We start from the raw sequence: 26,119 nt of genomic DNA on the forward strand, positions 1-26,119 counted from the left end.
CTCCTTCCATATAGAGATTCATATGGAGCTATTCCGATGCTCGCATGATAGCTATTATTATAAGCAAATTCCACTAATGGCATATACCGATCCCAGCTCGCCGGATGGTCCAAAACACAAGCCTTTAGCATATCCTCCAAGGTCTGAATAGTTCTCTCTGACTGACCATCTGTCTGAGGGTGATATGCAGTACTCAAACTTAACTGACTCCCAAATGCATGCTGAAAGGCTCCCTAGAATCTTGATGTAAAACGAGGATCTCTGTTAGATATAATAGTAGAAGGCACGCCATGCAACCTGACAATCTCTTTGATATATATTCGAGCTAATTCCTCTATTGTACAACTTATTCAAATAGGAAGAAAGTGAGCTGATTTTGTTAGTGGATCCACAACTATCCAAATAACATCACAACCAGACCGGGTTCTAAGCAGCCCTATCACAATATCTATTGCGATACTCTCCCATTTCCATTGTGGAATCTCTTAAGGCCGAAGGGTCCCTAATGGTCTCTGATACTCGATCTTAACCTTCTGACACGTTAAACATTTATATACGTGCAATGCCACATCATTCTTCATCCCTGGCTACCAGAACATCACTTTCAGATCTTGATACATTTTGGTACTCCCTGGGTGAATTGAGAACCCGCTCTTATGAGCTTTCTTCAAAATAACATAATAACAATCGCCATCCATAATCAATCACTAACTATCCAACAAACACCAGCCAAATATATTCATCAACAACAACGTTCAACACATTCAACCATGTTTCTTTCCAAATCAACATAACAACCACCATCCATAACAAATTACTAATTATCCACAAACACCAACCAAGTATATTCCACAATATAACACCCTAATTATCCTAAACTTTACCTCGCATCGTAAAGCAAAGATTAATCAAAGATTATGACAGTTCTAAGCTCATATATATAATATATAGAAAGAATTTATTATATATAGAAGCCTAATGAAATGTATAGTTCAAAAACAGGATTTACAAAACGCAAAACGTACTAACGGAGCTACTAACTTAAAGCACACGATACAGATGTCACATAACAAAAAATAAGGAGTATAATATCATAATAATCTAGCCACAGCTCACGAAGTTTAAGCCGGCTAGTCATATATATAGACAAACAGAGAACTGACAGTAAAAACAGCTTATACAAGTTTGTTCTCTCCAATATAAGCCTCTAGGCAAAACAAAATACAAAATGAGAGACATAAAAAAATAAATCAAAAGACTCCAAAAGATATCCAGATCCTCCGCTTCTATCACCATCCAAGCAACTCACCGAGGTGGGTTGCGACCTGCATCTGAAAAACACAACAGAAATATAGTATGAGAACCAGAGGTTCTTAGTATGGTATAACAGTTCCCAGTGATGTAGGATATAAGACCCCGGGACGCCAAAAGCAATCCTAGGCTTCATATCCACCACAAGATTTATCTTAAAGCATACTAAAATATTAAAACATAACTTGAAACCATAACATAATAACAGGGTAATCTAACTTTGGGGATTACTAACTAAACTAATCACCGCTGTCCCACAGCCTCCACCAACCTACCCTCCGTGTGATCCCTTCGTCACCCCTACCTAACCTCCTCAACACCATACAATCACAGATAATGCAAGTAAGGAAGACACATGTAATATTCAAATAGATAACAAGTAATTCAAGAAGCAAGTAGGCATATTATACAATTAGGCAAACTCAAGTAATCAAAGCAAACAAGCACATAAAAGATGCATATGATGAATGTCTATCCTATTGGGTCGTGATATCACTTGTCGGTCCGTGAATGCCAACCCGACATATACTCCCGGATGTAGCCTTTTCTGCCACGCCAGAGATATAGTGCCCTGCACACTCATGCAGTAGCGAATCTGCTACGTCAGAGATATAGTGCCCTCCACACTCATGTAATAGGGAGTCTACTACGCCAGGGATATAGGCCCTGCACACTTTCTGCAGCAGAGAAGGAAATAACCATAACAAATCATGTAGCAGAATAATCTGTTACACCAGTGATATAGGCCATGCACACTCTCAACAACACTAGTCATGCAGCAAAGAAATTTGCTACGTCCGGGATATAGGCCCTGCACACTTTCAACAACAACCAGTCATGCAGCAGAGGAATCTGCTACGTGGGCGATATAGGCCCCGCACATTCTCAACATCCATCAAGATCATCATTTCTTTTTGAGTCCTCGACTCGTCACAACCATCATCAATTCATATTTTTCCATTCCAAACTCAACAGTTCCTCAATTCTCGTCTCATACATCCACCATTCATCACATACCATCAAACCATCCTCAGTACACTAGAAACCTAATCCTCTGTTTTCTAATTGTTTCCAATTAATATCATCTAAAACCCTTAAGTTTTCTCCCATTCTTTAAATGTGCAAAACTAGGCCCCAAGAGTCTTAAAATGGTGTTATAGAATCTTACAATATTGTTGGGAAGATGAAAGAATTGAAAACAAATTTTAATTTTGAGAAACAGGGTGTGCGCGCGCTGGAGAAGTTTTAAAAAGTCTGCGTACGCACATGTGCCAAAATTCACAATATCTGTTTGCTCGCACAACCTGTGCTAGCGCCCTCAACAGACCGACCTTCCCAACGTGTGCGTGCGCTCCTGTGCGCGCACAAGCTATGCTAGCGCTCAAAACAGGAAGCCTTCCCCTGCGTGTGCGTACGCACAGGTCTGTGCATGCGCACAGATTGAAAATTTCGCAGGGTTGTGCGTGCGCACAAGGCTGTGCGTACGCACATACCAGAAATCACAAAATTCTGCAACTTTGTAGAATTTTTTATTTTTAACACCAACTTTGAATGATCATAACTTCCTTTACAAAAACCCAAATCGTACAAACTTTATATCAAGTCGAAGGGTTTTCAATAAGCTTTAATTTTAAACAAGTTTCAACAAATTTGAAAAATTGAGGCAAAAGTTATAATCAGATAAAGTTCACAAAAAATCCACTTTTACCAAAGCTTACCAATAACCAAAATTCTCAATATTCACAACTTAAACCAACCCAAAACCAATTAAAGTCATTCCAAACTCCATTTTTCACCAAAAACTACCCTCTTGGGTCACAATTCACAATTTATACCAATCTTCTATCACACTTCATCATTTTCAACATCAATATCAACATATCACAATTATCAATAATTTTCCACCAACACACTCACCATTCATCATTATATCACCATCAATTTTCATCATCAAACTCATTCATGCCTCATAGCCATAATCAACAATAATCATTCACCCAAATTCATCATACATCATGATCTCAATATCATTATTTCTCAACATAACAATATTAATTCAACATACAACATCAACCAACCATCATCAACAACCACATAAATCCAAACTTGTCCTATGGGTCATTAGCCTAAGTGTCCATGAATATTATATACTACATAGAGGAAACCAAAACCATACCTTGGCCGATTCCCAATATGCCAAAACCCCAAACGAGCACAACAATAATCACCAACAAGCTTTCCAACACAATCCAAGCCACCAACAAGCTTCAAAAGCTCCCAAACTCACAACAAACAAACTATATATGCAGAAACCATCACAAATCAACCTAAGGCTCAAGATAAACATAACTTCGCAAGGGTTTCAAGAGTTCTTACCTTATCCAACAGTTTTAGAAGCCAAAACCACAAATAATCAAGTGTTGGAGTATACCTAAAACACCCAAGACACAAGATTTCACTGAAAACCAAACCCCAAAACTCGAAATTCACAAGGATACGAAAACTGGGCAGGGAAACTCAAGAGACTTACCACAAAGCTTAGATAGAAACGATGGGCTCGGCGAGACCTTTACGTAGCCGCTGACGACACACGAATCGGAGCACTGTAACTCAAGATATGATGAAAAGAGTAAGGAGATAAATAGTGTTTCTTCTCTCTTCTCTCCTCTCCTCTTGCAGCTGGTGTGTGTGTGTGTGTGTTTATGAGTGTGTTGTGTTGAATATGATCATCAATGAACCCTTATATATGTTGGCCTTGGGCCCAACTTGGGCTCGGTCCAACCCGTTAGCGTTTTTAACCCGTTCGACCCAACTTTGGGCCAAACCTTTAACTCTAATGCCCAGTTTTCCATTTCTAATATTTTTCTAAGGTTTTCGACTGTTTTCATATTTTCTTGCGCAGCACCGAACAAATTTGAACCGGTTCAACCGGTTTAACAGCCAATTTGCAATTTTTCACAGTTTTTCGCAAAAAATACATTTTCTGACTCAGAAAAGCCTACTGAGCCCAAAAATCATATTTAAATCCCCAAATTCTCGTTCTAACTTTCCGAAAGTTAATTTGGGCATTTAAATATCTCTATTCGTGAAAACTCCGGCTCTTACACACAACAACTTACTAAACATTAAACATATACCTGCATTCCAACTTATCCTATGGTCATCTAGCCTAAGTTTTCACAGAACATTATATATTAAATGCAAGAAACCTAAACCATACCTTAGCCGACTCCCACGTAACGATCAAGGCACTTTAATTAAAATAAACACAACCCTTCCAAAACAAACACAACCCTTCCAGAATTCAATAAACACTAGGCTTAGCTTCCTCCAAGTTCCAATATTCACAATTTCAAGCTCCAATTATTTATTTTCGACCTAATACACATTCATAACACATATATATTCAATTTAATACTCAAAGCTCAAATTCAATGAAATTAAAATAGAATTATCATATCCTCACCTTACCCAAGCTTCACATAAGCAAGAGTGAACGTTTTTCTCAAGCTAATTGGATTCTAAAACATCAGAAATCAAAGAAATTCAATATTCCTACTCAAAATTCGAAAATTGGGGGAAGAGGAGGCTGAGAGTGATTAAACAAGTTACCAGTAAAATTGTTTTGGTAAATATGTAGAGCTCAACGTGATGAACGTGTGGCCGCAAATGGTGCGGTGATCAGAGCTCAGACGGAGAAGTTACGGGGAATTGGAGTTCACCGTAAAGGTTAGGTGTTTTCTCTCTTCCCTGGATGCATTTCACGTTGCTCCAGCTGAATGAGGAAGAGAAAGGAGCTTGGCTTCATTTAATAGGTTGGTCCGGTTGGACCGACGACTCGGTTTGGGTCTGGTTCAATCGGTTCGGCCCGTTCGGTCCAATCTTTGACCGTTTTTTTTGAAATTAGTGTCAAAATTCTCGTTTCTATGAGCTCTATCCTAATTTGATATAATATTCGCATTCCTAATATTTCTTATTAAAAATTAATTTATTGACTAATTATCTACTAATTTATCGGGGTTTACAGGGGAGCCATTGCCCCCCTTGTCCAACGCTTACCTCCGGCCTTTTAGATAGTGATGGTGCTGGGAGAGTTTGAGTTTGAGAGGAGAGAGTGTGAAAGATGAAGTAAGAGTAGAAAGGCGACAAAAGTTTGCAGAGAGTAAGAGGAGGTGGCGGCGGTGGTGAAAGAGAGGGGAGAGAGAGCGACGGTAAGGAGAGAGAGAAACCTTGGGGTAGCAGCAAAAACAGATACACATATATGAAGAAGACAACATATTTTTTTGTTTAGCCATTTGGGTTATAAACTTATAGCGGGAAAAAGAACTAAATTGGTGCAATTTTACTTATTCACCAGCTTAGGTAACCATTGGTAAAGAATAAGCCACGTCATTCACACTGTTCTAATGACGAAAAATGAACATAAGACAAAAGTGGTACACTTTTTTAAATTTAGATACTAAATTAGAGTAATTACAATCTCAAAAACTAAAACAACGCAATTTCTAAAATGAAACTTAACTCTAGTTTGGTCAACCCATTGGATTTTCACGTTTCATATTTTTTTTTTGTTTTTACATCCATCTTCATTCAGTTATTTAATTTTATATTAACATAAATACTTTAATTTAATTCTAAAAACTATCTCAAATTTTTTTATGGTATTTTTTTGACTCAGACATATCATAGATTATTTTGTTGTAAATTTAAATTCTATTTAAAAATTTGTCGTTGGCCAATAACTACTTACATAAGATAGAATTTAAACTCCAACACTTATTTAAACGGATTAATAAACTAACCGCTAAATCAATTTAAATTAGTCGTATTACCTGTATACACAATTACCTCAATAATATAGATAAAATAACGGTTGCTTGAATTTACATTAAAATTAAGAATAAATATTAAAAAATTTAATTTGTAATTCATATTAACTAACTATTTATTTTTTTAAATTTAATATTTTAAAAAATTAGATTTTTAAATTAGAAAAAAATTAATTGATATGAGTAAAAAAAGTTAATTCTAATTAAATTTTAAAATTAAGTAAAGTTTTATTTTTGTGTTACCTCCATTTTTGCTTGGGGATTTGGGGTAGTGATAGAGAAAGAGAAGGAAAGAAATCCGTCCGAAGAATATTTGAGTTGTGATTTGTAAAGTCGAAGAAAGAAAAACTGAGGGTGTGTGTGGTTGGAGGGAATACAAGTGTATTTGTAGGAATTTTGAGATGGGAATATCTTATTCTCATGTTTGGTTCAAGATTTAAAAAATTATTCTCGAGTATGTTTTATTCCCTCAAATCAAAATTCCATCCATTTCATTCACATCTTTCCCCTGATTATCTTTAATTCCAATGGGAATGGAATGTGTATAATAAAGTAAAAAGACCAAAACACCCTTGTAAATTTCACTCCAACTCTTCTTTTTAGATTTTTTCCAATTCATTTCAAACAAAATGAAACCCTATCAAAAACCCCTCCTCCATGAAACTCAATCCCTAGCTAGGCTTTTCTTCAAATTCACGGAGGCTCTACCACCTCGCCGCCGATTTCGATTTGCACGACCACTGCGCTCCTTATTCTAGAAGGAAATCGTTCGCGTTCGTGTCATCATCACAACTCACGGTTCCTATTCGTGCTTCCTGTTCGTGTCGTCTCCCTCGCTTCTCTCCCTCATCGCGTCAATAACCATCAAAAAGAGTTTAATTTGTCTTCTGCAATTTTGTTTATCTTTTTTAAGCACAGAATCTTCTTCTTCAGGTAAAGATCTTTTATTTGTTATTTATTTATTTTTTCTGAACTATGTTTGTGCTATAATTTATTGGCATGAAGGTTTGTGCTAGGTTTAAATTTTACTTATTCACAAGCTTAGCTAACCATTGGTAAAGAATAAGCCACGTCACTCATGGTGTTATTGTTCCGGTGATAAAAAATGAGCATGAGACTAAAATAGTATACTTTTTTGAATTGGAGACTAAATTAGAGTAATTAGAATCTCAAAAACTAAAACAATGCAATTTACGAATCCCAGTGACTAAAATAAAACTTAACTCTAGTTTGGCCAACCCATTGAATTTTCACGTTTCATATTTCTTTTGTTTTTACATCCACCTTAATTCAGTTATTTAATTTTATATTAACATAAATACTTTAATTTAATTCTAAAAATTATCTCAAATTATTTTCACGATATTTTCCTGTTTTGACAGATCATAAATTATTCTGTTACAGATTTGAATTCTATTTAAAAATTTGTTGTTGTCCCATGACTACATACATAAAATAGAATTTAAACTTCAATACTTATTTATATGGATTAATAAACTAATTGCTAGACCAATTTAAATTAGTCGTGTCACTTGTATACATAATTACCTTAATAATAGATAAGATGAACGTTTGCTTGAGTTTATATTAAAATTAAGAATAAATATAAAAAATTAATTTGTAATTCATATTAACTAACTATTTAAATTTATTTTTTTAAAATTTTAGAATTTTAAATTAAAAAAAAATTAATTGATATGAGTAAAAAAAGTTAATTCTAATTAAATTTTAAAATTATGTAAAGTTTTATTTTTGTGTTACCTCCATTTTTGCTTGGGGTAGTGATAGAGAAAGAGAAGGAAAGAAACCGGTCCGAAGCATGTTTGAGTTGTGATTTGTGAAGCCGAAGAAAGAAAAACTGAGAGGATTGGGGTTAGGGATTGGGAATCATGTAATGTTCCAATCTCAACCTCTGTTCTGTTTGGTGTCTTCCACCCCCCTTTGACCTTTCTTGCACCCGCCAATACACCAATTTGGGCCAACTCAACTTCATAGTCAACTCTGGTAACTCTCTTTTCCTGCCCTAGCTTCTATTCAATTTCCCAACTTTCTTCTCAATCTCACCTCCCTCCCCTCTCCTCTTTCGTAATTGATCCTTCATTCCTTCCAATTTTTGTTCATTACTTTATCTTATTGCCTCGGTACCCTTGGGGTGTTCAATGTTGATTTCACCTCAATGCATGTTCTGCTGTCTCTATCGCCAATTGTAATTCTAATCGATGGCTACTTCGTGGATTTGATATTGATTTTGTCTATGGCTGTTGGTTTCTGATTGAGAATGTGGTGAATTGCAGATGATGAGACCGTTTGGGAACTAGGGTTTAAGAAAGCTTTTGTTTTTGGATTACTTGGATTGTGCTGGATACTCTAATCCTATGATTCTGAGAAGACTGGGTGACATGACGATATCCAAAAGGAAGTACAGTCGAATCGACACTTTGGAGCTGAAGGCACTACTTGGCCGGAGGGTTGGTCATCAGAGAGCTGACAAGTACTTTGATCAACTCAGAAGATTGTTCAGTTCAAAGATCAGCAAATCAGAGTTCGACAGGGTTTGCATCATGGTCATTGGGAGGGAAAACATCCCTCTTCACAACCAGTTCATTAGGGCAATTCTCAAGAATGCTTGTCTCGCCAAAGTCCCGCCGCCGAAGCCGAGAGGTTCTGCCAGAGTGGGAAGTGTTTCCAGTGTGGAAGTTTCTAATGGGAGGCAAAGCAGCTCTATCCTAACACCATCAGGGGATGCATTATCCCGGTTAGCTGCACAAGATCCCAAGTTCAAAGCCCGCCAAAATTCTCTTGGCAAGCAACAAAGTCTGGCATCTGATGAATTTGCCTTCAAGACACAAGAGCAGCAGAGTGCAACTGAACTGAATTCCCTTGACAGTAGAGCTCCTGTTTCTGTTGAAGATGGAGAAGAAGTTAGACAAACGGCTGGAAGCCCCGGCATCCAAAGCAGGAGCCCAGTTACAGCACCCCTTGGTATATCCATGAATTTAGGTTGCAATCGGAAGCTTGCATCAAATGTATCTTTATGTAGTAAATATTATCCCGAGACCTGTCACAGCATGGGAGATCTCCCCGACACGAGATCTTTGAAGAGTCGGTTAGAGCAGAAGTTGGAGAAGGAAGGTTTAACTGTCACAGTGGATTGTGTAAATCTTTTGAATAATGCATTGGATTCATATATGAAGAGGTTGATTGAATCTTCCCTGGTTTTAGCTGGGTCAAGAGTTGGAAACGAGCAAATAAGGCTGCCGAGTCGACAGCTGATTAATTCAAACGGAATGCTACCAAGAAGGTACATGCAAACAGCACCTAGATTGGCCAAAGTATCAATCTTGGATTTTTGTCTTGCGATGGAGCTAAATCCGCAAGTTCTTGGACCAGATTGGCCGATGCAGCTTGAGAGGATTTCCATACGTGCTTCTGAAGAATGAAGCCTTTGTTATCAATAGATCAGAAATTTGCTAGTAGATGAAATCAACAGGGAGGAGTTAGTTGCCAAGATTTGTTGAATGGTTAGAATGTTGAATTGTTTTCTTCAGCTGACATAACTTTGCAATTTTGTCTAGGCCTGAAGTCGCACAATTTGCCAAATCTGAATAAGCTATAGTAATTTAGTTATTAAGATTGGTCATTGTTTGGTAGTAGTCATGTTTATACAAAAATGTGTACTTTCTACATAGGATTAGGTTAATTGTTTCAAGAGTGCAACAGAATTTTCAATGATATCCAGTTCTTAGTTTTTTTCTTTTTTCTTTTTTCATCTTTTATCATCTCTATTTTAGTTCACCTGTTATTCATTGAAGCAAAAAAGTATCGCATTCAGAGTGCTAAACGGCTAATCCCAGTTGTGGAGGTCAACAATATTTTAGTTGACAGAGTTATGACTTGATCTTGAATTTCTGCAGAAGTCAAGTCATTCGAGGAAATTTCTGCAGTATAGTGCTATGTAAGTAACAAATAATAAAGTGAAGATAATGCTTGAAAACATGGCTAAAAATGGCCTTAAGTAAGAAAAAGAATGTCTTCAATAATAGAACTTTATAGAGCATCTGCTTGGTCTACTCATTTAAGAAACTGACTTATACAACCAAAACAGAGAGAAAAACGGGGCTTAAAAGAATTGATGAAACTTAATATCCTGGTTATAACTATATTCTATAATTATGGAAGATGTGAGATCAAAATTCCCGGCCGGAACCAAAAGGATTTGACTTGTATGCCACAGCTTCCATATAAACTCTCTACAGTGAGTCAGTCTCGAAGATGAAACAGAATTGACACTGTTGATCAGGAAGCAGTCTTTGCTTTCTCTAGGCTTGCCATGTAGGTCATATAAATGGTCCACAAGTAAGAAAATGAGTTAGTGACGAGTGGCTGTCAAAATGAATCCATGCAGAAAATCATGAGTTAGCATCACAAAAAAATATCATGGATATATTCAGAGCTATCATTGATAATTGTACATGTCATTGATATTCTGAGATGAGAATTACACACATACCTGTAAATGGACTGGAACGAATCTATATGTAATAAAATCACAAAATGGCCAGTACATAACTCCACTTAAGAATGTAGGAAGAAAATCACGCTTTAAACGTGCAGCAATCTCTGTGCTAGTTTCACCTGCCAACCAAGTTAAACTGTTTAGCACATCATATTCACAAAACAGATTATACAGAAGAAACAGTGTGATAGAGTACTATGCTAGAAGGATTGCTCATACCCTGCAATCGAGCATTCAAGGAGAAGAAGACAATAGTCATTGCAGGTCCATAAATTGTCTGGCCCATGACCATCTTCTTCAATGTAGACAAAAGATCCCTTTTTGGGAAAAGCTTTGACACAAAATTGAACCAGAAATGGAGTGTTGGTCCTAAAATGATCATGCCATATCCTGCCATGCGTAAAGTCCTTACGAAATCATAAGAATCTTGTGATTGCCGCACTATAGTCTAAAGAAATTTAATACCAAATACTATGTTAGTATGACAGAGACAACAGAACTTCATGAAGTTTAATACCAAATACTATGTGTTGACAATATCCATTTAGTAGAATCAATAAGGCTACAAAACTGCACAGGAATGTGAAGTAATGTACATTTTGGTAGAATTTGGGAGCGAGTGAAGGCTCAAGAAGGTTACCCATGTCATATGATCAAAGTGCCAGAAATTCAGGTATGACTTTCAACAGTAAATGACTCTGAATCGTATGCTTGTATCACATGATTCAATCTATAGGTTCTAGCTTTTGGGCTCTATTTTGATTTCCTCCTTCTAGTTTAAGCCATTAAGCTTCTGGGTTGTGATCCTTCTTGTCATAAGTCTCTCACTTATGTTTTAACAGCTTTCTTCATGTTTTAACTTGTTTAGCAATGTCTAAATATACCATGTTCATTTGCATAACTAAACTTTAGCATAATCTAAAACACCTCTTGGACAAAGTAACAAAACAAACCTATAGCAAAAACATAAACTACAAAGAGAGACACATCAAAACCCTAAGCCATCTTCTTTGATTCCATACATCATGCTAAAACAAATGGAAAATTCTCAATAATAAGCCAAATCTTACAAAATCTTAGCTTCATAGGTAAGGAATTGCAGAAGTCCCCATGTCATTAGGGCAATCTAGTAACCTATAGTACCGTCCAATCGAATTATGAACATTCAACAAGGGAAAGACATATACAACCTTAACCCACCAACCTAGAAATACTGTCCACGATATTGGAAGCCATAGCCTCTAGGTCAAAAAACAGTTACCATACGATTGCACATAAGATCATCCTCAACACAAGACAAAGCATCACTAGAAATTTCATAAACTTGGCGAGGCAGGGATCAACATTTAACCACAAATATTTCTGTAACCAAAACTAAAAGCTACATGTTTTCATTACCCCCAAAAATGAAAATCAAGTTTTATAATAAAAGCAAAGCAACAAGTCCAAAACTTTGTACTGAACCGAATCTTGTTCCTTGCCAATAGAATTCAGGGGTCCATTAAAAAAAGAAGCATAAGAAAGGTTGATATGATACCTGAGCGGATAAATCAGCAGCGATGTAAATGAGAGCAGAAGTAACACTTTTGGTGAGAATGGGCCAGGACTTGACCATCCCCAAATACCAACCCACAAAGCCAACCTTGGCAAGTGAAGCCGATGCAGCTGTAGAAGATGATGAAGAACAAAATGATGAAGAGAACAAATATGGGGATATCTTATATTCTCTGGGTTTCAGCAGCTGAAGATAAGGCCTTGACTGCAAGTTCTTGCAGAGAAAAGGAAAAGGAGAAGAAGGAGCTCTCGTTGGAGCAATGAAGCGCCTCTGCATCAAAGCATAGGGAATCCTAGCGGGGTTCTTCAACAAAGCGGCACTCATTTTTGCCTCTGAATTTTGGAGAGTTAACTTGAGTTTTAGGCTTTGAAGAAGAAGAAGAATGAAGAAAGTTTGCTGCTTTGGGCTTTGAGGCTTCTGGGACTTCCTAGTATTCGGGAAAATTGGTGACTCCTCCGTCGTATGATGTCAGAAACAGAAATGTGAAGTTGCGGCTTTAAACCCCAACATCCCCTTCAACGTACTCGCTTTCTTCATTTTATTTTATTTTATTTTATTTTATTAAAAGTATCATCTTTTTGACAAAATATGAAAATCTCTTTTTGTTTCAAGTTTGTTGCTTCATACATATATGGTTGGCCTTTTACTCTCCTTGACCTTTTTATTTAGAATAATGTTTATATCTAAATATTTTTATTAATTATATTTAATTAAATTAGTTTAATATTAATAAAAGTTAATTATAAATAATATTATTTTAAATTTTAATATTTAATTTGATTAGAAATTTTAGAAATTTGAGCTTGTGGGTTACATTATGAAATTTAAGTAAAAATAATTAAGAAAACTCTCATTTTCTTTTTTTAATAAACTTAATATTTAATGACAACTTTTTAGGTGTTTTAATAATAAATGAAGTTTTTGTTCTGTTTTTGTCATATTGTGTTACATTAATAACCATAAAAAGAGAGAAAAATTAATTCGAACAAAGAAGATTTTTTGAATTTTAAAAATTTAATTTTAAATAATAAAAAATAAAAAATATTCCACGTTATTGATCTATGACAGTATGAATTGGACAGAAATACCTAAAATATTTTAAAAACAGGATATTCATAAATTGTAAAACACGTATCTGACTACCGAAACTTAGGCCGGTGTTTTTGTGCCACGTGCATTGTAGCCTAACACGTTGGCAAGTGATAAACTATTCAGTTCAGTATTCAACAAGGTTGCCAAAGTTGAAATTAGATTTTGCGGTATGTATATTGCATTATTGCATCATGCATCTTCACCATCTAGATAAATCTTGATTTATCAGAATAAGTGTATTTAAATTAATTTTTTATTTATCAAATATATAATAAATAAAAAAGAACAAATCTAATATGAACAAAAAGTTATAAATTTAAATCATTTAAATAATAATATAAATTTTTATAAATTATATATAATAAACGATATAATTAAAAAAAACTTGTATATTAAATTCCTTTTTTTATCATATATAATAGATAAAAGGTTATGATATAGAATATAGTTCGTTGATTTTGAAGTTCAACCCTAATACCGGCTTCTTTGTTTCATTTTTTAGGAAATTCTTATTTTATGATTTTCAAAAGCTCCCGCTAGCACATGATAGCAACAAGTGGTCAAAACCAAAATATATATGGAGTCGTATATGCCGAAAAAAATTGATTTGTACTTCTTATTAAATAAATCTAAAACGCTGGCGCTTTCTTGCAATACCTCCATTCATAAGAGCATCTTGAGGAATATTCATAACTGAATCCGCTGTGCACAAACCCATTATATCTGCACTCAATCTCTTCATGATAATCACAATTGTGACTCTAGTACCATCTTAACCTGTGACATGCTATGTTCTATCCTTTGCCTGCACAATATGTATCTTCCGAATTATCTAAAACAGATTTATTCTTTTTGGATACAAAACACGTAGATTTTTATTAAGCTTCACTTATACTATCTACTTATGCAAAATGTGTGTAAAATTGGGGGAATAAAACAATTTACTATGTTGATTTTTTTTTATAACATTCTTGGCATAAAACTATGCTATGATAGTTGCAACTAGAGACAGTGGTACAATCATCCAATTAGATATAAAGTTCAACATGCAACTACGACATTCTTTGATACATTCTCTGGTCAAGCATATATTTCTGATAGTTAGCCTCTCATTGAAGATTGAAAATTGCAGTTTATGATGAGGGTTTGCCAATTCTATCTTGCTTCAGCATCCAAAATCATAGGGAACTAGTCCTTTCAGCTCAGGACCATTAAGTCTGTTGTTCTCAAAGCTGAAACAGTTATAGGAGCAACAAATTGTGAATCAAACAGTATAAATTGACATGGATATAAATTATCAGTGCATCATGACATACAACAATTCGAAATTCGGAATATGTAGTTTTACCTTTCCATTGGGAAAGATCCGAAGTTGCCATCTACTGGTATTGTTCCACAGAGGTCGTTATTAGAGACATCACTGTAACATCGGAATATCAAATTAGCTGGTTTTAGAAGTACAGAAATAAACTTGGGTAACATGACAGTAACACAAAATCTCAAATTATCTCCTTTCCTTCACACTCCCAACAAAGAACAGGAGATGAAAAGAAACTTACAAGATTTTGAGATTCTTAAGATGAGTGAGTTCTCTTGGTATTGTTCCTGACAACTTGTTATCATTTAGCCGCCTAATTTATCAACACAAAAGGAATGAGCATAACTGGAAGCCATTTATAAACTCCGAGATCTAACTCAATAACAAAATGGCAAATCTTACAGGAATTTAAGTGACTTCAACTTGCCAAATGACTTTGGGATTCTCCCCTCCAATTTGTTACCATACAAATCCATGCTAATAAGTTTCTTCAACTTGCCAAGTTCCTCAGGAATCTTTCCTGATAATTCATTCCTATAGAGTTCCCTGAGATTTGACAAGGCAACTTCTAAGCCAAAGAATATAGTAATCAATAAAAATCTGTACAGTGCTAAATGACTAAAGAAGGTGCTATATTAATAGAATTTAGTTTTAACGTGCATCCAACCATGTAATGTCACGTATGTAAAAAGGTAGAAACTCTGTGCAGTTGTCTTCATGTAAAGTTGTTAGTTGAGAACTCTTAGATAATAGTTTAATCAAACATGTCAAATCATCTAACAATTCTCAACTAGCAACTTCATATGAAGACAACTACTTTTTTTCTATTGTAAGTATAAATAGTCATAATTGTGACTGCATAAAAAATTAAACTCTTATTAATATTAGGTAAGGGAAGAGCATAAGCCATAAGCCATTCCACATACAGGTACTGGAGATGGTGTAACTGGCCAAGTTCTGGGCCCAGAGTTCCAGAAATGTTAGAATTGCCCAAGTCTCTGAAATTTCAAGGATTACACAAAAGCTGGTTAGGAAAAAAGCCAAAGAGCCCAAACCCAATGACTCCAATTAAAAAAGAAAAACGTACAAGCGAATAACGTGATTGTTGGAGTCACAGGTAACATGGAACCAAGTACAGGGATTAACCAGGGTTGGGTCCCAGCTCTGAAGCACGTTGTTTGGGTCAGAAAGCCTGCTTCTCAGAGCATGCAGTGCATTCCCTACAAGCAACAACAACAATAACCATAACAAACATCAAATCAATCATTCTTCTTCTTCTCAACACATACAATTTTTGGACTAATTCAAGTTATGGAAACCCTACCTAAACTCTGTTTGCTAGCCAGGAACAGAACAAAGAATATTTATATTTATAACTCTTTCCAACATGAATAAATAAATAGAAATAGAAAGCAACAAAAACAAGCAATCAAAGAGCGGTGAATAGAGAATATGCGTTGCATAGCTTCAGAACTGAATGTATAAGGAGACATACACAGAAAACAAAAGAATTGAGAAATGAAGCAGTAGGAGGAGGAGGAGCAGAAGATGACATACCTTCGGAGTTGGATGAGAGAGATAGGAAGGGATTTTGGAGAAGCAGCAGAAATAATAGTGAGAAGGGAGTGAAGGATGCCATGGTTTTTCGCTCTTGTGTTCCTGTATGAGCAAATCCGTGAGAATGGAAAGAGCGAAAGAGTGAATCAAAAGTTAAAGAAGGGAGAAAGTGGACAAGTCAGAGTCAAAATGGAAATGGAGAGAGAGAGAGAGAGAGAGTGGAAAAAGAAAAAGTCACGCATTGGTTGTGAGAGAGAGTACTGTGGGTCATACACAGAGTCTTTGGCGCGTTCTGTGGGGCTCACCGACCCACTCCTTAGCCCTTTGCAGACAATTTCCACCAAGCTTCCAGCCCCCGGCCCCAGGCCCACCCAACACTTTCACTTACCCACATCAGTGCCGTGAAATATTATGTCACCTTTTATCTCTTCTAATACTAAATAGTAAATACCCTGCGAATTTAGTCATTTATGTTCGGTTTAGAGTCGGAGATTATATACTAATAACAGTTAATTGTACATAAGGTGTTTTTGAATTTTTATTCAAAAAAAAATTTGTATACCAAACATATCCCTCATTCCCTCTCTTAATTATAGTTACGTGGTAAGTTGGGAACTATGTGGAGTATTGACTGGGTTGCATTGCTTGACCAAATATCTGAAAGGCAGCATCAACAGGAACTCACAAGTCACAATGTGGATATGGTAAGTGGGAATCTCTCAATAAGAATTATGGATCGCAATGATCATTGCATTAGTAAAGACTAAAGAGATACAATCTCCAGTTCTCCACTAAATGGAAGTAAGGATATATCTCATCTTCTTAAAATAATACCAAAATATTCGTAAAATACACAATAAAAATACATATTCATCTAAGGTTAAAAAATCATGACAGAATTTATATTGAAATAATTTAAAATTTAATTAAAAATATATTAATACTTTATTTGTTTATTTTTATTTTATTTTAACTACTACTCCTAACAAAGTTGCTAATATTTGATTAATCCATCATGTATTCATCTCGCTCTTGCTTGTATTGGATTCATATCAACAATATTTTTTAAGACAGATCGACAGATGGTTAGAAATTATCCATGCCACCAGCTATCTTGGGGATTATGTTTAACGAAAAGTTTGTCCCTTTTGTGGCACAATCTGTATTCATGCTTTTCATCTGGGTGCAAACCAGTTTTGTTCTCAATAAAAGTTTGACTATACAACACGATGGAACTTTTAAAACATCTTTTTCTTGTTTGTTTTTTGGGTATACAGAGAACCTTTAATGCTAATATTTCAACCACTGTACATAAACTATTATCACGACAACTAACACAATCTTCAGAGAAGAGCTGCGGATGGCATTTGATTTTTAGCCCAAAATCTGGTTAGTCTCCATATATTAATTTCACTGCAGATCACAGACTTGATGTGTAAATTGCTCCAAGGGACCCAATTGTGTATCCACCATGAAAATTCACGTCCTTGTATCTGTTCCAGTTACAGGACCTGAACAATTTCTGCATCTTGCTTGTTCGAAACTGAATTTCTTGATCTCCAGCATACTACCCCTGATTCTCCACATTCTCTTTAGTTTGATAAGCGGAGAAGAATTCTTTCCCAATTATTGTGCTGCCGAAAATAAACAACAGCGCAGAAAGCAACATGACATTCAGAGAGAGTTGTCTTCTAAGTATTTCTAGAACTACTGCCATGGAACAGAGGATCAGGCTCATCCTGCACTCAGGGTTGTGTAGTTCAGACAGTGAAAACCAAAAACAATTTGTTATTCCAATTAAAAAATATTAGAACACATTCCATGAACAAACCTGAAGGCTATATCCAAAAGAAGTAGCAGGGCGGAATTCCAGTTGCCCTCCCTACATGAACCAATGAAAAAAATCAGCAAAAAGCTATCATGTTAAAGTTAGTTTAGTCATTAACTTCCAAACAATTTCATTGAAAATTAAAAATAAAACAAAAAGTACTCTACCAGCCCATGAATGCTTTGCTGAGTTCCAAAAAACCCATCATGGCTAGGAGCCATAGAATTCAAGGGACCCTACAAGGATATAGATGTCAACTTATAATTGTATATTCCAATCTGTGTAAACATATAATCGTATCTGCAGCTTATCATCATGATTAGGATAACTTACCAAGCCTTGCATATTCTGTTGATTGACATAGTAACCATCATGAGGCGGCTCCATTAAGTTCAACCGTACCTGCTGCAACATTAAAGAATAATAATTAATGTCCTAAAATACGAGAAAATGTAATTTATTAATCAATTAAGTGTTAAATACCAGTCCTTGCATGCTCTGCTGGGTACCATAGTATCCATTGAGTGTTATTGTGTCTGAGCTTAGATTATCCTAAAAGAATGATAGCACAGGTTATATAAAGCATATACACTTATTTCTAGAATTAATCAAATATAGCAGATATTCGCGTGAAATGCCTTGCAATTCACAAGAGAATAAATGCACCGTATGTATTTGTTAAAGCTGAAACAGATCAAACTGAAAAGTAGATAGCACAAACCATTTGCTGCAGGCTATCTTGTGTGTCAACAAGCATAACTTCCTGATCTGACTGCACCTGCAGATAAATGGAATTGATTCTCAAATCGATGTCCTGACCTTCCAAAAGCTACAAAGCATAAAGACGTATTAACATGTAAGTAGATCAACAATAGAACACAGAAATGACCTTTCTTTTCCTAGCAGTGCCCCTCTTCTTACTTGCTTTCAATTGAAGGGTGCCCTGATTTTCTTCTGCTTCATGAACGGAAAAAGAATTGTTGCTAGTTTCTGCACCATTGTTGTTAGAATTATTTACATATACACAGTTCTTCAGGGTATCAACAAGTGTACGGAAAACAACACTATAGCTCTCTTCAGACAGTGATCCTTCTTCACTCAAATCAATAGCACGTTTACACAAATCATTATAACGCTGCACCCTTGTTTGTACTTTCTGAGTCCTATCTGCCATGGGTTCCCTACTTTTGGCATCTTTCGTCCATCTTTTCATAACATAATGAGGTGGAACACTTGAACAACCACAACGTTGGAGAACGCTTAACGCATGCCTGCAAAGGATACCTTTATATTCAAACAATCGACAGAAACAAGAGACATCTGAGCTCAATTCATTCCATGTAACCAAAAACTCTTCATCTTTCTCATAATCTTGAACTATAAACTTTGTAATTGGTCCATCACCAGGCTCTGTTCTAGATTGACAGCCAGCTACACCCAAAACTTCAACTTGGAATTTCTTAAATATTGCATGTGTATAAACCGTTGACATTTGTTTTTCCCAAGGTGAAGGAGATCTGAGTGCTGGCTGCTTGTGCAATGTATCAAAATCTGCAATTGCCTCCTCTTCATACCTATTCTGAAGGATTAACCCATATTGTTTCACAAACTCTTTAAGGGTGATTTTCTTGTGTATGTATTTGTCAAAGAAAGAGTTCATACTTTCAGAACGCTGAGGTGTAGACATTCCAGCTAAAAAAGTATCCCCCATATAAGTTGGCACCCACTTTTTCCGATCTTCATACAGTGATTGACACCATAGATCATCTTGAAGTTCAAATCTAGTGACCATTTTCCACCATCTCATGTCAAACTCTTCATCAGTCCATGACTTAAAAATGCACTTGTTTAACTTTCGCAAGAAGTTCTTATACTGCTTGATCACAGAAGATAGATTTTCAGGTATCCTTTCAAGTATGTGCCAAAGGGCAAAGCAATGTCTCGCATTTGGGAAGACTTCTTCAATTGCTGTCTTCAAGGCTTTGTCTTGATCAGTAATTATAATTTTGGGAGCTTGCCCTCCCATCGCTCTAAGCCATGTCTTCATTAACCAGACAAATGTTGGCTTGGTCTCATCTGCAAGCAAAGCACACCCAAGCAATATAGGTTGAGAGTGATGATTCACCCCAATGAAAGGAGCAAATGGTAACTTATCATTGCTTTTGATGTAAGTGATATCAAATGAGACTGCATCATTAAAGCTAAGATAATCGTTCCTACTTTTTGCATCAACCCAGAATAGATTCCTTAAACGTTGCTCTTCATTTAAATCGATAGCATAGAAGAAATAGGGGTTCTCCTTTTGGATGCGCTTAAAATACTCCAATATGAAATGGCCATCTCCCTCATCCAAAGCCAGCTGTCGGCCTCTGTCAAACTGATCATTTGTGTCCCCCAAGAGGGATCCAGTATTTCGACACCCACCAGACTGCCTAGACATCTCAACATACATTTTTCTGGTTCGTTCACTAACAGCATGCAAAATATCAATATTATTCTTTTCAGCTAACTTGACATTCCTATGAATACGAAAATGATATGCCAAAGCCGGTAAGAGTTCATGGTTGTGTTCCTTTATAAATTCATGAATGATCCACTTCCCTTCTGACCTTCTTTTCACATGCATGCAGGCTTTGCAATCTGTCTTCTTTACACTGGGTCTTCGACTGCTCCCGCTGTCAGACTCAGGTGTAACGCCATACCGAGAGCACGCAAATTTGGCATCAATAAATTCTTTTGTTTTCTTTGAGCGTCTGCTATTCTTGATCGAAGTTGTGAATCCCATTGATTTGGCATATTCCTGATAAAATGAATATGCTGCTTCATGAGATTCAAATTCAATCCCATTGTGTGGCTCTAAATCTTTGTCTCCTTCAAACAATACAGCATCCCTCTTAGCAGGAATAACAAATGCATTGCCGCTGCGTTGCACTTCATTCAAAGCATCAACCATATTTCACTCACTGATGAACTATCATGCACTCTGTTCTGAATATCTCCTGTAACACAAAGATGCACTTTGATTACTGCCTTGTTACCATAATATACAACGATAGAAAGCTTATCAAAAGCCCAATTCCAAAACTAGCCATCCAGTATAAAATTTACAGTCATACGTCATTAAAAGAGGGGAAAGAAACAAAAAGTGAACAGCTTTCAATTCAAACAGATGATACAAAATTCAGTGTGTATGCAAGCGATCAATCTATAATAAGAGCTGCAAATCGACAAGGCATTAGAAACAAAACAGTTACGCAAAAAGCCACTCTTGACCATTAAAATGAGCATTGAACTGAGCAGAACGCGATTTCTAGCTCCACATTTGGAGTTCCAACATCTAGAATTGTATTTTAGCTTATTTTCTTACACTACAAGTAGCTCATCATAGACTTGGAATTGCTAGAACCACAACGCTTTTCAGCAACTACGTTCACTTTGGCAGCATTGGACGCATTTTCACAAACAATTACCACAAAATTTAGCAAAAAATTAAAAGAGAGAGAGAGAGAGAGAGGAATAAAAAAGAACCTTGAAGTGGCGGGTGAAGACGGAGTTTGAAAAGGCGGAAGGAAGGGCGAGTGAGGGAAAAGCGCGAGTGGGAAAGCTAGGGTTTGGGAATTGGGGAAAAAAAACAATTGTGGATGGGATCGAAGACAAACTGGGGAGGGTCAAGGTCCACTCGCTTTCTTAGTTCACTCGCTCTCTAAGTCTGAAATCTGCATTCGCCTCACCGCGCGTCGTTGATTTTTATCTTCTACTCTCTTGTTCTTCTTGTTCTTCTTCTCTCACACGCGTCTTCCTCCACCACTGCACTTCCTACGACGACTTGGCGCGTGACTCACGCTCTCATATTCTCTCTCTCTACAACTTATTAGTTGTTGGTTGTGACTCTCCGGAAGCTGTACTTTTCTTCTCACACACTGCACCACATTGCGTTTATCTCACTCACTTTACACACCATTTTCCTATTAATTAACAATAAATTATAAAATGTTGTGAAATAAATAAAAGATATATTAAATATAAGATGAATTCTATGATGTAAAAGGAAAAAAATTTTTACATCTGTAAATATTTATTGTTAATAGAAAAAATTATCAAGTGTCTAAAAAGAGAAAATTTAAAAGACAATATCTGTTATTATTTTAATAAGTTGCAGAGTTTTTTTTGTTTGTTTTTTTTGCTACTCTTTGAAATATGTGAAAAAAATTTAGTAACTAAATATAATAAATATTTATTTAATTAGTGACTATAAAAATGATATTGGACTTTTTTTGTGAATTCTATTTATTTTGGGTAATGATTACGGTTTAAAAGATTAAAATATTTTCATAAATAATAATTATAGTAAACAATATAAAATTTGCAATATATGTAAATATAATCAAATTCAATACTTGATATAGTCACAAAAAAAAAATTCAATACTTAATACGTGAAATAAACAAATTCATCTCACAATTAAAAATTAACACATAATAAATTAAAAATAATTAATTATTCATTTATCAACTTAAAAATTAAAATACAATATAAAATATTGTTTAATATTTAAAATAGATAAATTTAAATTTAAATTAATATTCAAATCATATATATTAATTAAAAATTGTATTTACGTATATCACAAATTTTATATTATTTACTAGAACTATTATTTATAAAAAAAATTTAACCTTTTAAACCGTAATCATATTGTTTTTCTAAATATATATTACTTTCTCAAATTTTTTAACCAACTTATTACTCTTTTTATATTTCTAATAAATTTTGTTCATTATTATTCCAAAAAATGTATCTAATTACTATAGAATTTTTTTATATATTTCTCGTGAACATTTTAGAAGGAGACTTTTTTTTCTCATACATATAAAAAAGATTTTTTTTCAATAAATCTTGTAATTTATAAAATTTAGGTCTATATTTTTAATTTTTATTTATAAATATGATTTGATCCAAAATAAATAAAATTTTACAAAAACAAAAAAATTCAAATAAAGGTCCAATATTAATTTTATAATCACTAATTAAATAAATATTTATTATATTTAACTATTAAATTTTTTTACATACATCAAGAAAAAAATTGAAAACATTTTGTAACAACAAAATAATGGTAGATATTGGTAGGGTGAAATTGGCTAAATACGTGTAAAAAAAAAAAGTTATATCTCAACATTTTTTTTTTGTCTAATCTCAAAATATATATATTAAATTATTTGATAATTAATATGTGAAAAAATATATTCAAATAAAAACAATGACAGAATCAATTACCATAAAATATTTTGTTAAGTTAGCATAAGATGTATAACATTGTTCAACATACCACAACATATTAATTGTGCTGTCATGAGAATTTGCTTCCTTCAGCATAGAAAATTAGATCCACCATCAATGAGCATCTATCCTTATCCTTATTGTAACACTCCCCCTTCGATGCTCATTTAGGAATATGCCTCATTAAAACCTTACTAAAGAAAAACCCGGTAGGAAAAAAACTTAGTGAAGGAAAAATAGTACAATATCCTTTGTGACGGAAACTGCCTCATTAAAAATCTTGTCAAGAAAAATCCAATGGGAACAAACCTGACCAAAGAAAAAAGAGTACAGTCTCCCCCTTATGCCGACATCATTTAATGTCTCGAAATCGGCGCATCCCAATCTCATGTACCAATCTTTCAAAGGAGGATTTTGGGAATGACTTTGTAAATAAATCTACCAGATTATCACTTGAGCGGATCTGTTGGATATCAATTGTCCCTTGATTTTGAAGATCATGAGTGAAGAAGAATTTGGGAGAAATATGCTTTGTTCTATCACCTTTGATGTATCCGCCTTTAAGTTGAGCAATGCATTCTGTATTATCTTCAAACAGGACAGTTGGAGCTATCTTATGATCAATCAGTCCACATGATGACATAATATATTGAATCAGACTCCTCAGCCAAAAACACTCGCGACTAGCTTCATGAATTGCCAGTATTTCAACATGATTAGAAGAGGTTGCTGCTATCGTCTGTTTTGTGGACCCCCATGATATAGCTGTACCACCATACATGAACAGGTATCCTGTTTGAGATCTCTCTTTATGTGGATCGGACAAGTATCCAGCATCCGCATAGCCAACTAATTGTGACTTGGATCCATAGGGATAAAACAATCCCATATCAACCGTTCCATGAAGATATCGAAAGATTTGTTTGATTCCACTCCAATGTCTTCTGGTTGGAGAGGAACTATACCTTGCTAGTAAATTCACCGCGAATGATATGTCACGTCGCGTATTATTAGCAAGATACATTAGCGCTCCAATTGCACTAAGATATGATACTTCAGGACCAAGGATATCTTCATTCTCTTCTTTAGGACGGAATTGATTTAGGACGAAATTGATCATTTTTCACATCCAAAGATCTTACGATCATTGGAGTACTTAATGGATGTGACTTATCCATATAAAATATCTTCAAGATCTTTTCTGTGTATGTTGTTTGATGAATAAAGATCCCATCTTTTATATGCTCGATCTGCAGTCCGAGACAAAATTTAGTCTTTCCAAGATCTTTCATCTCAAACTCTTCTTTTAGAGTTTTTATAATTGTTGAAATCTCTTCAGGAGTCCCAATGATATTTAAATCATCAACGTACACAGCAATTATAATAAATCCAGAATCAGTTTTCTTTATAAAAACACACGGGCATATATCATCATTCTTGAAACCATTTTTGTCCAGATACTCAGTAAGACGATTATACCACATTCGTCCAGATTGCTTTAGATCATATAAAGATCTTTGTAATTTGACTGAGTATAACCCTTGCGAATATTCATTAGATGGTTTAGATATCTTTAGTCTTTCAGGGACTTTCATATAGATATCCCGATCTAATGAGCCGTATAAATAGGCTGTTACCACATCCATTAAATGCATATGCAGTTTATGATATGCAGATAAACTGACCAAATAACGCAATGTTATCGCATCCACTACAGGAGAATACGTTTCTTCATAATCTATATCGGGACTTTGTGAAAGACCTTGTGCCACAAGCCAGGCTTTGTAGCGCACAACTTCATTTTTCTCATTTCGTTTTCTCACAAATACCCACTTATATCTAACAGATTTTACATCTTCAGGTGTACAGACTACAGGTCCAAAGACTTCATGTTTTGCAAGTGAGTCTAATTCAGCCTTCATAGCTTCTTTCCATTTTGACCAATCATTCCTTTGTCGACATTCTTCGACTGATCTTGGCTCAAGATCCTTATTTTCATGCATGATATTCAATGCCACATTATATGCAAATATTTCATTGACAATTATCTTATTTCGGTCTCATTTCTCTCTTGTAAAGACATCATTTATCGAGATCTCGTCATTTTCACAATTTTCAGGTACCTGAACGTCTTCTGGCGTTATATAAGAATTTTGGACAACTGCAGGTGTCTCTACTATGTCTTTTTCAACAGGAATATTATTTACCTCTTTTCTCTTTCGAGGATTTTTGTCTTTGGAACCGACAGGCATGCCACGCTTTTGGCGTGAATTTGCTTCAGTGGCTACTTGTCCGACTTGGACATCAATTCGAATTGGGGCATTTTTCGCTGGTATATAAGATTTAGTTATCCTCTTTGTATCAGAAAATGCATCAGGCAATTTATTTGCTATTCTTTGCAAATGTATAATCTTTCGAACTTCCAGTTTACATTACCCTGATCGAGGATCTAAATGCATCAACGATGATGCATTCCAGTTAAGTTCCTTTTCAGGAAGCTTATTCTCTCCCCCTAATGTTGGAAATTTTGATTCATCAAAATGACAATCTGCAAACCGGGATTTAAATACATCTCCAGTTTGTATCTCAAGATACCTCATTATAGAGGGAGAATCATATCCAACATATATCCCCAATTTTCTTTGGGGTCCCATTTTGGTGCGATTAGGTGGTGCAATGGGAACATATATCGCACACCCAAATATTCTTAAATGGGAAACATTTGGCTGGTGGCCTATTAGCTCAGTTGGTTAGAGCATCGTGCTGATAACGTGTTGTGAAATAAATAAAAGATATATTAAATATAAAATAAAGATGTATAAATAGAAGACTC

General features: G+C 35.2%; 4 protein-coding genes across 5 annotated transcripts; 1 reads left to right on the forward strand and 3 right to left on the reverse strand.

The window, feature by feature from the left end:
- The first annotated feature begins 7,912 nt into the window (after positions 1-7,912).
- Positions 7,913-9,894, forward strand: LOC107467536 (uncharacterized). Its single transcript, XM_016086661.3, has 2 exons — positions 7,913-8,144; positions 8,435-9,894. The coding sequence occupies exon 2, from the start codon at positions 8,516-8,518 to the stop codon at positions 9,578-9,580; it is 1,065 nt and encodes a 354-aa protein (XP_015942147.1). The 5' UTR covers positions 7,913-8,144; positions 8,435-8,515; the 3' UTR covers positions 9,581-9,894.
- A 233-nt stretch (positions 9,895-10,127) lies between these two features.
- Positions 10,128-12,717, reverse strand: LOC107467565 (uncharacterized). Its single transcript, XM_016086694.3, has 4 exons — positions 12,194-12,717; positions 10,876-11,104; positions 10,651-10,775; positions 10,128-10,523 (listed from the first exon to the last, which is right to left on the reverse strand). Exons 1-4 carry the CDS (start codon positions 12,533-12,535, stop codon positions 10,437-10,439), a joined length of 783 nt encoding a protein of 260 aa, XP_015942180.1. The 5' UTR covers positions 12,536-12,717; the 3' UTR covers positions 10,128-10,436.
- A 1,504-nt stretch (positions 12,718-14,221) lies between these two features.
- On the reverse strand, positions 14,222-16,380 carry LOC107467346 (leucine-rich repeat protein 2). Its single transcript, XM_016086414.3, has 7 exons — positions 16,179-16,380; positions 15,709-15,841; positions 15,548-15,619; positions 15,024-15,167; positions 14,863-14,934; positions 14,652-14,723; positions 14,222-14,535 (listed from the first exon to the last, which is right to left on the reverse strand). Exons 1-7 carry the CDS (start codon positions 16,258-16,260, stop codon positions 14,469-14,471), a joined length of 642 nt encoding a protein of 213 aa, XP_015941900.1. The 5' UTR covers positions 16,261-16,380; the 3' UTR covers positions 14,222-14,468.
- Positions 16,381-17,324: 944 nt separating this feature from the next.
- LOC107467344 (protein FAR-RED IMPAIRED RESPONSE 1) lies at positions 17,325-21,912 on the reverse strand. 2 transcript variants are annotated; one of them, XM_016086410.3, is made up of 8 exons: positions 21,535-21,912; positions 18,896-21,005; positions 18,728-18,784; positions 18,490-18,558; positions 18,340-18,408; positions 18,174-18,242; positions 18,010-18,060; positions 17,325-17,917 (listed from the first exon to the last, which is right to left on the reverse strand). In XM_016086410.3, the coding sequence occupies exons 2-8, from the start codon at positions 20,957-20,959 to the stop codon at positions 17,870-17,872; spliced, it is 2,427 nt and encodes an 808-aa protein (XP_015941896.1). In that variant the 5' UTR covers positions 20,960-21,005; positions 21,535-21,912; the 3' UTR covers positions 17,325-17,869. The 2 variants fall into 2 exon arrangements, with proteins under 2 accessions (XP_015941896.1, XP_015941894.1); XM_016086408.3 differs by having other exon boundaries at positions 18,340-18,411.
- Positions 21,913-26,119: the final 4,207 nt, after the last annotated feature.

Source organism: Arachis duranensis, chromosome 9 (genome assembly GCF_000817695.3).
Source record: "Arachis duranensis cultivar V14167 chromosome 9, aradu.V14167.gnm2.J7QH, whole genome shotgun sequence".
NCBI classification, from domain to species: Eukaryota; Viridiplantae; Streptophyta; class Magnoliopsida; order Fabales; family Fabaceae; genus Arachis; species Arachis duranensis.

Bases quoted from the DNA above. Each gene is read 5' to 3' on its own strand.
- LOC107467536 (XM_016086661.3), top strand. From the start codon at position 8,516: ATGATTCTGAGAAGACTGGGTGACATGACGATATCCAAAAGGAAGTAC.
- LOC107467565 (XM_016086694.3), bottom strand. From the start codon at position 12,535: ATGAGTGCCGCTTTGTTGAAGAACCCCGCTAGGATTCCCTATGCTTTG. The intron at 11,105-12,193 runs GTATCATATCAA...AAATTTCTTTAG, and splicing joins CTGCTGATTTATCCGCTCAG to ACTATAGTGCGGCAATCACA. The intron at 10,524-10,650 runs GTATGTGTGTAA...TCATTTTGACAG, and splicing joins TCGTTCCAGTCCATTTACAG to CCACTCGTCACTAACTCATT.
- LOC107467346 (XM_016086414.3), bottom strand. From the start codon at position 16,260: ATGGCATCCTTCACTCCCTTCTCACTATTATTTCTGCTGCTTCTCCAA. The intron at 15,842-16,178 runs GTATGTCATCTT...TGTTGCTTGTAG, and splicing joins TCTCTCATCCAACTCCGAAG to GGAATGCACTGCATGCTCTG. The intron at 14,724-14,862 runs GTAAGTTTCTTT...CCGATGTTACAG, and splicing joins CTTAAGAATCTCAAAATCTT to TGATGTCTCTAATAACGACC.
- LOC107467344 (XM_016086408.3), bottom strand. From the start codon at position 20,959: ATGGTTGATGCTTTGAATGAAGTGCAACGCAGCGGCAATGCATTTGTT. The intron at 18,559-18,727 runs GTTTGTGCTATC...TCATTCTTTTAG, and splicing joins AAGATAGCCTGCAGCAAATG to GATAATCTAAGCTCAGACAC. The intron at 18,412-18,489 runs GTATTTAACACT...TTAATGTTGCAG, and splicing joins AGCAGAGCATGCAAGGACTG to CAGGTACGGTTGAACTTAAT.